Source organism: Cydia splendana, chromosome 20 (assembly GCF_910591565.1).
Source record: "Cydia splendana chromosome 20, ilCydSple1.2, whole genome shotgun sequence".
NCBI lineage: Eukaryota > Metazoa > Arthropoda > Insecta > Lepidoptera > Tortricidae > Cydia > Cydia splendana.
The window spans coordinates 2,423,566-2,436,717 of NC_085979.1; the positions used below are offsets into that span (position 1 = coordinate 2,423,566).

Here is a 13,152-nt window from a genome sequence, read left to right on the forward strand (position 1 = left end):
TTTTCAAAATGGTGTATTAATTAATTGCATCCATAAAAGTACAAATAAAACAATCTGGCGACGAGACGACTACGAACAACGTGTGATAACATAAAAAAATAGTTAAAAGTGAATGTTAAATTTCGAGTGTGTCGTTTTGAGGTTATGAAAAAAACAAACGATAAACGGTAATAGGCGATTTATAAAATCCGGAAAAAAAGCCTGGATCCAAACAAAAAAGAAAGAGGAATATCGATATTGGACTACAGAAAAACACGCAAATTATAAGATGTACAAGATGTACTTGATTTCGAACATGGAAGTTTTTACCGGAGGCAACTGGAATGCATACAAAGAACAACTGGAGTGTTTCTTCATTTTAAATGACATTGATGCCAGTAAGAAAGTACCACTACTTATCACAAAGCTTGGAGCGAGTGTCTACGAACTTCTTACAATTATATGCACTCCAGACTCACCAGTGGCTCTCACATATGAGCAAATTTGTGAAAAATTAGAGAAACATTACCATCCTGTTAAAAATTATGCACTGGAACAAGCTGAATTCAGAAAGAGAAACCAGAAAAAAGACTAAAATTTAGATAAATACATACTTGAACTAAAGAAGTTGTTTAAAAATTGTAATTTTAAAAATCTCAATGAAGAACTCAAAGAACGGCTTTTAAATGGCACTTTGTATGAAGCAGTGAAGTTTTAATTGCTTAAACAGGCAGACCTACCATTGGAAAAAATATTGGAAATTGGAAAAACTGTGGAGACCGCATATAATTTAACCTACAAGAGTCAAGAAAAAGAGACCCAACCACAAATGTTCAAGGTAGAAAGGAACGAAGGCTATGGTCCGCGACATGAGGAGACCAAATTTAAACCACAGGCAAGAGAAAGCACTGGAGTTTGTTTTTGTTGCGGAAAACAGGGGCACATGAGAGCTGAATGCACTTTGCGAGGGAAATTCTGTAGCGAATGTGGTATGAAGGGTCACATTTTCAAAATGTGTTACCGAAATAAAGGTAATTGGAGGATGAAAACCTTAGATATGGCTGATGAGGTAACGACTTACAAATTAACTGTTAATGAGGAAAAGTGTGAGCAGAAAAATGACATTCCGGGACCGGAGCTCTGTGATATGTTTTGTATTAGCATTAGTGAACAAGAGAAGATTCCATCAGCAAAGTTAAGTATCCAAGTAAGTGGCAATTTGTTGGAGTTTGAGGTTGATACCGGACCAGATGTAAGTACCATTACCTGTTCTAATAAGGAGCAATATTTTCCAAATTTAGAAATAAAGCAACAGAATGAAATTTCTACAAAATTTGACCAATCAACCTCAACGCCATTGAGTGCTTTGGAAGACTTAAGTTTGCCGTATGAAACTGTTAATGTAGAAAACAAATATTTTATATTGTAAAAGATGGATTACCAAGAATTATTGGAAAAAAATGGCTCTCTGTACTTAAACTTTGTCTTTACTATATTATATTGTGTAACATCATTCAATTATGTAGAGTTGCATGGCCTGATAGCAATAATTTAGGAATAGAATATGATTCTTATTATTCTAGAAAAAACCAAATTACCTTGGACCAGGACTGTGTGTTGTGGGGTATCAAGTCATTATACCTTGTTCGCTTACTGATGAAATAATGTTAAGAGCTGCATGCCTCCCATCTAGCTGTCACTAGAATGAAGGAGATAGCGCGCTCCTACTTTTGGTGGTTAGATTTCGATAAGGACATTAATGTGATATCTAAAAATTGTAAGGTTTGTCTACAATGTATAATGTTTGGCAGGGAGCTGAGATGCCGTTTCTCACTGCTTAGGCCTCACCCAGTAGCTGGCTTAATTGATAAAGGATACTTACAACAGTCATTGAAAAATAGTAATGATAGTGAAAAATTTTCTGTCCGCGGAGAAGGGGGAGAAGGTTATGGGTTTAAGGTTATTACACATGTTATTGTACCTGTTGTAACTTATGAGGTCGAAGTGGAGGGGCAAAGTTGGAAACGGCATACTAATCAGCTACTAAAATGTAGTCCGCTTTTAGAATAGATTTTTACTAAGTGGAGAAGAGTGTGGCAACAATAAATACTTCTTGTTTACATAAACGTACTTAACCTAGAATAAGTTAGTACATACTTAACATAGAATTTATCTCGGAGTAAATATCTATGGAGCGGCCATTAACAGGCGTTCCCCTCTGCAAAAAGATCGCGGCCGCCGGTCAAGGAGGTTATATAAAACTAGTTGCCACACGTCATACGCCATTCAGCAAACGTCAGTCTAAGCGGAATGATAGGAGCCGAAAATGCCGAATTGCAGCGTTTTCTCGTGCAAAATGAGATCGGAAACGTCTAGTCTACAAAAAGAACACGTTTCTTATCATATGTAAGTACTATTACATCTAAATATTATCAAATAGTGCATTAACTTTGCAAATAACTAAAAAACATTGTCAATCTGACAGTGATACCAGTGATATGATATTAGATCTAATTTAGGGTAATTCTAAAGAAAACTTTCTAAATATTAATTAGGTACGAGTAGAATTTCTAATAGGAAATATTATGCGAAACTCTGCGTAGGGGGCGCGACTACCACAATCCATCACAATCTGGGGGTCCGCCGCGGAACAAGAAAATTTAAATTTCGTTATCTAACCTCTCTATCACTATTGCATATTTGAGCGATAAAGAGGAAAGAGAAAATTTACTAGCTAGCTTAGTGCTACACTCTGGCGGCAGAACATTGCAGTAATATGCCCTATTTGCGTTGCTTTTTGTTATATGTGACGTTCCATGGAAAAAGGTACCTTATGGCGGCCTGCGCTTACGTCGCATGGCGCCGCAATAATATTGGAGCGGTGTTAATAATAGCGTAAGCGCCAACCCCCATGAGGTACCTTTACCCGTGGGACGTCACATATAATTTATGTAACACATTATTTTTATATAACACCTTAGTTTCATATCAACCTAATCTATTTAATCAAATAAATAGATCTATAAGAATAAAGAAAAGGGGGACGGGGGATCAAAAAGTAGTCGAAAACATCTCGCGTGATTTGTGCACAACCCCTAAATAACGTAAAATTACCGATAGACTCTTTTTTTTTTATTAATTTTTCCTTTAGTTTCTACATATAGCTGGTCAAGCAGATCTTGTCAGTAGAAAAAGGCGGCAAATTTGAAAAATGTAGGCGGGAAGGGATATCGTCCCATAGAAAATTTGAATTTCACGCCTTTTTTACTGACAAGATTTGCTTGACCAGCTATATATTTTTATTTAACATGTCAAATATTTTATTAATTTAAGGTATTTACGGCTGTCACTTTCCATAAATAGGCACTTTTAATTTATTACTCTGGTATCACCGTACCAATATTAGTGATGGGACACCATAAAAACCAATATCGGTAAAATCGATATAAACATAATGAATAATATACAGATGGCCATGATGCCTAGCGAACACCAGCCATATCGTACAAACCTCAAGGAGTGATATTCCTAGGCAGATGATGATCTGCCTAGTGACCACCAGCCATATCGTGCTAACTTCAAGGTGTGATATTCCTAAGCAGATCATGAAACGCCGGCATGTCATGATCTGACTAGTGACCACCAGCCATACCGTTCAAACCTCAACATTTAGGCATATCGAATAAGTAGGATGTCCTAATTTTAGCAAATGATAATCATTGAAATGGCTTGACAGCCTACTTATAGTACGTGTTTGGATAGCGTATGATTTTAGTACCTACCTAGTACCTACGCATTCTGCTCCAAATGCCACATAGAATGCAGCATTAGCCGTGGCAAAAAATGCAAAAGGTAGATTATTAAATGGCGGCGTTTCATGATATGCCTAGGAATATCTCGATATGCCCGATTTTACGATCTACCGCCGATATATATACCAATTATCCCCTACTCAATATCCCTTAAATGACATCCTATGGCCGCGTTCCATCTCTGTCATCAGATCTGCATGCTCGATAGTATATTGCATTGCTTTCAGAAGTAAACCAACATGTAAAATATTAACTAATGAACTGATAATAAAAAATCATTCTATATCAGCTTGCAAGATTCGCCCTAAACAAATTGACAAACTATTAGAAATAACATCTAAATCATCCTAAGTTAGTAAAATGCTGGTACAAAGACTTGATATTGTATTATTATTATAATTGATAAAATCAGAAATTAAAATTCATTGTCAATTTTATCGACAATATTATCGGCGCGTCCCTCGCACTATCTAGGTTTACTTAGAACTGACGTCATCTCGTTCACGGACAGGGTTGTCTGTGTTTGTTCTTGTACTTGTGTGAATATAGTTTTTGCTAGTGTTTGATAATTTTGTCGTGTGCGTGTGTAGCGACGCATGCTAAAAATGCATTAGTGTTAACATTATTTGTGTGCGTTACCTCGTCCCCCGCGCCAAAAACGACAGAATTCGAAATTAGTGCGCGTCTCTCCTCCATAGATATTTACTCCGAGGAATTTATATATTGTTTGTCTTCCTATTGTTTTTTCCTATCATGTTTTGGCAATAAAGTGATTTCATTTCATTTCATAAATCTATAGCTAGTCTATGGCCATTTGGACAGTGCTGTCAGTGTTTGAGTTGTCAGTTTATGTTTTGTGAAATTATAATATAATATTGTATTATAATATTGTGTAATAATAATATTGTACCAAAGAGTTTTTCGGAACTTATGTAAAAATATAATTTCATATTTATCAGTCGCATTTCGGTGAAGGAAAACATCGTGAGGAAACCGGACTAATCCCAATAAGGCCTAGTTTACCCTCTGGGTTGGAAGGTCAGATGGCAGTCGCATTCGTAAAAACTAGTGCCTATACCAATTCTTTGGATTAGTTGTCAAGCGGACCCCAGGCTCTCATGAGCTATGACAAAATGCCGGGACAACGCGAGGAAGAAGAAGCGAACGTTTCCTATAAGATCTGGTCTCAGCAGGCTGCACTAGTACTCGCAGTTGCTACGTCTATAGGCTTCGTCCCTGTATGCGTCTTCTGGTGTTTTCGTAGGGTTGATTTATCATGACCTCTGTAATCACAACGGCGACATTTGAAAGGCTTTTCTCCAGTGTGTGTCCTCAGGTGTCTTTGTAAGTTTGCTTTTTGAATGAATTTGTAATCACACTGGCTACACTGAAAAGGCTTCTCGCCAGTATGTGTCTTTTCATGTAGTCGTAAACCGGATATACTCTTGAACTTGTAGTCACAATTACTACATGTGTACGGCTTCTCTCTGGTGTGTATTCTTTGATGAACTCGTAAGCTTGCTTTCCGATTGCACTTGTAGTCGCACTTGCTACATTCAAATGGCTTGGACCCAGTATGAATCATCAGGTGTCTTTGTAGGGTTGATGGCTGACTGCATTTATAATCACAGTAGCTACACATAAATGGCTTCTCGCCAGTATGCTTTATTTCGTGTTTTCGTAAACTTGAGCTTTGACTGCACTTGTAGTCGCAATGACTGCATGTATACGGCTTGTCTCCGGTGTGTATCCTCTGATGTGTTAGCAAGTATGCTTTTCGTTTGCAGCTGTAGTCACACTCGCTACACTTAAATGGCTTCGCTCCAATATGTATCATAAGGTGTCTTTGTAATGATGAAGGCCGGCGGCATTTGTAATCACAGTCATTACATGGCTTCGTCCCTGTATGCGTCTTCTGGTGTTTTCGTAGGGTTGATTTATCACGACCTCTGTAATCACAACGGCTGCATTTGAAAGGCTTTTCTCCAGTGTGTGTCCTCAGGTGTCTTTGTAAGTTTGCTTTTTGAATGAATTTGTAATCACACTGGCTACACTGAAAAGGCTTCTCGCCAGTATGTGTCTTTTCATGTAGTCGTAAATTTGATATACTCTTGAACTTATAGTCACAATTACTACATGTGTACGGCTTTTCTCCGGTGTGTATTCTTTGATGAACTCGTAAGCCTGCTTTCCGATTGCACTTGTAGTCGCACTTGCTACATTCAAATGGCTTCGCCCTAGTATGAATCATCAGGTGTCTTTGTAAGGTTGATGACTGACTGCATTTGTAATCACAGTAACTACACATAAAAGGCTTCTCGCCAGTATGCTTTATCTCGTGTTTTCGTAAACTTGAGATTTGACTGCACTTGTAGTCGCAATGACTGCATGTATACGGCTTTTCTCCGGTGTGTATCCTCTGATGTGTTAGGAAGTATGCTTTTCGAGTGCAGCTGTAGTCACACTCGCTACACTTAAATGGCTTGGCCCCAGTATGAATCATCAGGTGTCTTTGTAAGGTTGATGGCCGGCGGCATTTATAATCACAGTCATTACATGCATATGGCTTCTCGCCAGTATGTCTTCTTTCATGTCTTCGTAAGGTCGACTTATCATTGTGTATTCTTAGGTGTGTCTGATCACCAGTGAGTATCGCTTGGTGTTTGTGTATATCACTTTTAAACTGACCTTTTTTATAATTAAGAAGGTTGTCTACAGAATGAGCTTTTAAATGAACTTGCAAACTACTCTTGTAAACCGTTGTATACTCACATTCAGCACACATGAAATTTGTAACACCGTGTTCGATTCTCACGTGCTCTAATACAAGGAATTTAGTTTGAAATGTAGAACTACAAAATTCACAAGCATGTTGCTTCGGCCCAGTCGACAAGTGCATGCGTTGAATGTGTTTTCTTAAAATACACTTGTTTTTGAAATGTCTCCCACAGTGCTCACAGCTGTATGGTTTGTCTCCACTGTGAACAGACGCGTCGCTGCGAAGGCGCTCCCGTACTACGGAACAAGCCATCGCGAGTTGTCCCCTGGCGCTGCCGTCCGAACACACTGAAACAAAAACTAACATTTCAAGTTTTTTGGCGAAAACACAAAAAAATCAGGTATGGTATGCCTCGGTGGTTGGTTTTCTTTCGTCGTTCATTACCATAAGGATATTGTTATAGTCATTCGAGTATATTTGAATAATTTAGTTTCAATGGTTTAAAACCTTCAGTTTACATCTTCGAGCAACACGGAAGGGAGGCGGCATTTGCACTATTTCCCCTCTGCCTAGGTACAAGATCAACTGATCTAGCGCGGGTTATAAAACTAGTTGCGCTCGGATTTTACACTAGACCGAGATGCGCGCGCACTGTGCAGCAGAAAATATGCCTAATTGCTCGGTTTTTTTGTTGTAAAAAGAGGTCAGGGACATCAAATTTACAAAAAGAAGGTGTTACATTTCACATGTAATATTTTTTTTACATATCATACGTTTAATTACATTTAAACACAATTATTATATTTTAGTCTCATAGACCGGGAGATAGTGACACATTTTACTGGGTCATTTGTACCAGTATGGCGGTTCGTCAGGGGTCTAAGCATGTAATGAAGGAAAGAAAATGCTATGACCATAGCGCTGGTACCGGCGGCCCAATCGCGTGGGCGTTAGTCGAACGTGTCGGATAAAATACGAGTGTCGAACGATTTGTACCACAAAAATCCTCGTATTATTCGATAGTCCATAAAAAAGAAGTAGGCGGTAGCGTAATGCCATACTTCTCCGGTGTGACTTACAGCCCGCCATACTGAGGCGAACACGTTAATTAAAAAAAAACAATTCAACCATTTGTACCAAGCTAATTTTTGCACAGGTGATCATCGTCGAGCAGCCATTCATGGACATCACCATGCCATACTTTTCGGATGGTTCCAAATGGCCGCCATACCGCCGCAAAGGAGTTAATTTTTTTTTTATTGCTAAACGATTTGTACCACCTTGTAATTTTTTTTCAAGACTTTCTGTGTGATCATAAATGGAAATCTCATAATGCCATACCTGTAGGAGGTGGCAAATGTGTACAATATTTTTTTTTTATTTCAAGTATGGTGCCCCTTTCTCCCCCTATTAGAAGTATGGCAAATATAATAATGGTCACATTGCATCATATAATTTCCAAAAATCCAAATGCCATACTGGTACAAATCGTCAAATTTTTTTTTATTTTTTAAGTCTTGGCTTAAGTCTCACAGTCGTCCGCCCCGTAGTTATAATCCGGAATAATTTATTTTTAGGTATAATTGTATCCAATCAAACAGAATATGATGATGCCATGCTGTAAAAAAATATTTTACGTATTGTATAGTCGTATTTTTGAAACGTGTCGATTAAATAAGTTTTTCAAGTATGGCAGCACTTTTTCCCCCTACTATAAGTATGGCAATTATAATAACGGTCACATTTTATCAAATACTCTCCAAAAATTTAAATGCAATACTGGTACAAATCGTTTAGCAAAAAAAAAAAATTTTCTTCCTTGCGGCGGTATGGCGGGCATTTGGAACCATCCGAAAAGTATGGCATGGTGATGTCCATGAATGGCTGCTCGACGATGATAACCTGTGCAAAAATTAGCTTGGTACAAATGGTTGAATTGTTTTTTTTTAATTAACGTGTTCGCCTCAGTATGGCGGGCTGTAAGTCACACCGGAGAAGTATGGCATTACGCTACCGCCTACTTCTTTTTTATGGACTATCGAATAATACGAGGATTTTTGTGGTACAAATCGTTCGACACTCGTATTTTATCCGACACGTTCGACTAACGCCCACGTGATTGGGCCGCCGGTACCAGCGCTATGGTCATAGCATTTTCTTTCCTTCATTACATGCTTAGACCCCTGACGAACCGCCATACTGGTACAAATGACCCAGTAAAATGTGTCACTATCTCCCGGTCTATCATGTAATTGTTGGATTTATCGATTTTGCTCGCCCAGTACAAATTGCGGATCGGTCGAGCGACAAATCCGACTTCTCATCTGTCAGAATACAATACAATTCTTCAACGAAAATGTGTTAATGTGCGTGCTTGACACTTGTGACTCGTCCGTACACAAAAAGTGATCGAGGTTTGCAAGATTTGTCTTTGACGTGTGTCATTTTCTATGCATTTGTATCGTCATTACAGATTGGATTTTGCATGTAAGTGTGTGAGAAGTGCGACTGTGCACCCCGCAAAAAATGGCAGAAAGATTTATACGGTAAGATATCGCTTGGGCCCCTCCCTTCCGACGTGTCGGAAGTCGGTGTTGCTCGAAGGTTTACATACACTCATTTAACTGAATGATACTATCATCAAAAACGATATGATACATTCAGTAGAGACACACTGGAAGAGAACGAACTAAAGGACGTCGAACATAAAGATGTCCTTCTGTTCTGCAGGAAAACAAGAAGATTTGAGGAGAACAGTGTGGGAATGCCGCCGGGACAGTAACCTGCAGCTCTAACTCTAGGGAATTGGGCTGAATGAACGCGACACGCGATCGACAGCCCGCCTGCTTCCGGCCGGGCGTGCCTACATTACACCTATATCATCAAAAACATTTTGATTGAACCTTAATATATATAGGTACAAGAAAAGTAGGTAACAGACAGTTAATGTTATAGTATAAGATTTTGTAATAAACTGACCTTGAAGCAATTTAGGGCGGTGCCACTCCTCGGGGCCCAGCACGAGCTCGTCCTTGACCTCATGGTCGGTGTACAGTCCGGCCCGCGCGGCCGCCGCGCTCACTCCGCGCAGCACGGTGTCCTCGCACTCCTGCTCCTCCTTCACACACACCTCTCCAGGCTCAGTCTTAACACACACGTCTCTTGGATCCGTCTTAACACACATCTCTCCTGGATCCGTCTTAACACACACCTCTCCTGGGTCTGTCTTATCACACACCTCTTCAGGCTCAGTCTTAACACACACCTCTTCAGGCTCAGTCTTAACACACACCTCTCCTGGATCCGTCTTAACACACACCTCTCTGAGATCCGTCTTAACACAGACATCTCCGGGATCTGTCTTAACACACACCTCTCTGGTATCTGTCTTAACACGCACCTCTCTGGGCTCTATCTTCACACACGCCTCACCAGGTTCTGTCTGCACAGATACCTCTCTGGGCTCGGTCTTTACACGCAACTTTCCGGGCTCCATCTTCACACACACCGCCTCTGTCTCCTCAACACAAGCTGTCTCTAGTGGCATGTTGTGCGCTGTAGCTGTAGTAACTGGTACTGGTAGCACCTGCAATGCATGTATGATTTCTTGTGTTACTTCAATCAACCCCTATGACCCTATAGAATAGAATAGAATTTATTTAATTGCTAGAATACATATGGTACAGTCGACGTCAAAGATACGTTTACACTTTTCACCTTATTACAAAGGAGTAAGGTGCAAAAGTGTAAACATATCTTTGTCGTCGACTGTACAAGATATGGTACCCCACAAGGTATGGTCGTGGTAGTTTGTGGGATACGTATGGTATCCTACAAGACTTCTAATTGCAATTTACAAAGTTACAACTATGTATATGTGACGTTATCAATAAAAAGGGACCTTATTGTCGATGGCGCTTACGCCATTATTAACGATGCTCCGATATGAATACAATGCCGCGCGACGCTGTGCGGCGTAAGCGCCATCGGCAATAAGGTCCCTTTTCTTAGATAATGCCCCTTATAATACAACTGGGCATATCACAAAATTCACAACTCATGACAAAATATGTATATACAAATATGTAAATTGTCGCACATGTAACACCCCTATAGTTGCAGACGTTCAAAATCAAAAAATCAAAATCAAAATATACTTTATTCATGTAGGCCTAGCAACAAGCTCTTATGAACGTTCATAGGCTATGGTAACTGCTTACCATCAGGCGGGCCGTATGCTTGTTTGCCACCAGCGTGGTATAAAATAACCACAATTATTATCAGTAAGTCCCGACTCCCGTTGTAAGTACAATTTAATAATTCTCAGTGCGTGTCAAGAGCACAATACACTAAGACAAAAATTAAAATGGATTCTGCCGCAGTACTTAGGTACTTTTTCTTTCATTAAAATGTTCAATGCAGAAGTAGTGCATAATTATTTTCCGTCGTATTTTCACGGAAACGTTCGTACGTGTCTTGCTATGTCAGTCAGTCTCGGTACAAAAAGTACTGACGTTGACTGCAGTAGCATGACAAATACGAATGTTTCCGAGAAAATATGAAGGAAAACAATTATGCACTACATCTGTACTTACTAGTGACAGTATAGGTAGGTTAGGGAAGTAGAAAGAAAATAAGTTTTTGGCAAAAATTTCATTTTTGTTACAAGCTTTTATCGCTGACTGTACTTTTTTTTCCACAGGCAACTAATACTCATCGAGACAATTCTAAAAACCCCAAACACAATTAGGTTTCGTTGTTTTATCACACTTCCTCCTCCGGTCTCCATCATCAGATCAGCTTAATGACACCATAATATTGCATTGTCACCCGACTTACGTATGTATGCAAAATTTCAGCTCAATCGGAAACCGGCAAGTGGATCAAATTTAACTTGCAAGATTTTATTACACACACAGACAGACAGACAACGGTCAGGTGAAACTAAATAAAAGCTTGTAAAATTGACAGACACCACAGGATTTACAGAGAAGGCATGAATTTACATATAAATTTGAAAATAAAACTTAAAATTAGTGTTTTAATTCATGAATCCCTAGTGCAGGGGTCACCAAATAGCGGACAACAACCAATTTAATTTTTTTGCTTATTTAATAAACTCAAGGGGAAACGGACCGCGATGGTCATTTTAATTTAAGAACCGAACCCCTGAAGAAACTAATTGGTGACCCCAGCCCTGGTGGGTAAAGGCCTCCTCCAGTGCTGCCCATTAGTCCCTGGTGTACATGTATAATTAGAAACTAGTTTTATTCTTTTTCACATTAAAAAAATATTTTATTGGAAAATTCATGAAATTATTAGTTTTAGAGACTAATAATTTCATGAATTTTATAATAAATTGAGTATGTATTTATGTACGAGTAAGTAGTTTGAAAGTAAAAAAAAATCATTATACCAAAAAAACTTCATAAAAGTACTTAGTGAGTTTAGACTTAAATCTTCTCAAGGCAGAGGTGTAAGGTTGGAGCCGGTGTATCTAAATTTGACATTCATAAGCGCATTGTAATATGCCTACTTGAATAATAAACTATCTTTATCTTGTCTATGGCTATCACAAAACAATATTGATACAGATTCTTCATAGGCATGTCATGTTGTAGTTTTAAAAGTCAAGGTTGATACTTGATACAAAACAATATCAATTTCAATAATAATGCCACATCCTGTCCCACAAAACTGTGTCGCAACTGTCTAACATTACTCCTTTAAACATTTAATGCTTAAGTTGGATGTGCACGGCACAGATTTGAATAGCCGGGTCCTCACAGCATGAGCATACGCATGAGGCAATATAGGGATAGGGATGATGACACATGTTGAATTTTTTTACAAAATCTAGTTAAATAGATAGAAAATAAGCAATAAATCACAATAATGTAGATATTAAAATAATATATGAAAAAAAAGGACTTGAAGTTTCTAAATTTTAGTTTGTTATTAACTTCCAAAAAGGAAAGAAATAGGGACACCATTTGATTCCTTACATTTTATAAAAAAAATTGTATAGCAACTATATACATAAACGCAATATTTCACTGACAAAAACGCACTTTTCTTGTTTTGTCCATACTTCAAGATGGACTCTCAGTGACCTTGACGTCACATTCACTTATCGTTTTGTTAGAAGCGTTTCGCGAATGAAATACGACTGTCGGACTTTGACTATCATTTCTGACTTTTCTATTGCTTTAATGCAATGGGTCCCATACAGACATTTGATCCTAAAAACAAACCTGATTGATTAATATCATAAATGAAAATTTGTCATCCATAGCCTATTTCCTTGCGCATATGCTCGCTCTGTGCGGACCCGGCTAATGATAAGCAGAGGTAGGGTTTCTAAGACAACTGTGAAATGGCATAACCTCCTAATGCCCAAGGTCCTACCTAAAGTAATTATTCAGTTAGATGAAATTTAAATCATAATATTCATTTGGAACAGAGTCGCATTTGTTTTGTTTCGTTCATTTTTCAAACAAAACCAAAATAAATTCTATTCCCTGCACTAAAGGATCAAGTTTCTGTGGCAAATTATGGGTTTTACTTACCATTTGTATGGCTGGGCCTAAGGAGGATAAACACGAGCCAGTCGGACTGTTATTAAATTAAATATAGTCCTGT

At 38.6% G+C, this 13,152-nt stretch overlaps 1 protein-coding gene across 1 annotated transcript; it reads right to left on the bottom strand.

The window, feature by feature from the left end:
* Positions 1 to 4,720: 4,720 nt before the first annotated feature.
* On the bottom strand, positions 4,721 to 10,057 carry LOC134800660 (oocyte zinc finger protein XlCOF6-like). The gene is made up of 2 exons (XM_063773142.1): positions 9,490 to 10,057; positions 4,721 to 6,857 (listed from the first exon to the last, which is right to left on the bottom strand). Exons 1-2 carry the CDS (start codon positions 10,055 to 10,057, stop codon positions 4,978 to 4,980), a joined length of 2,448 nt encoding a protein of 815 aa, XP_063629212.1. The 3' UTR covers positions 4,721 to 4,977.
* Between the last annotated feature and the right edge of the window lie 3,095 nt (positions 10,058 to 13,152).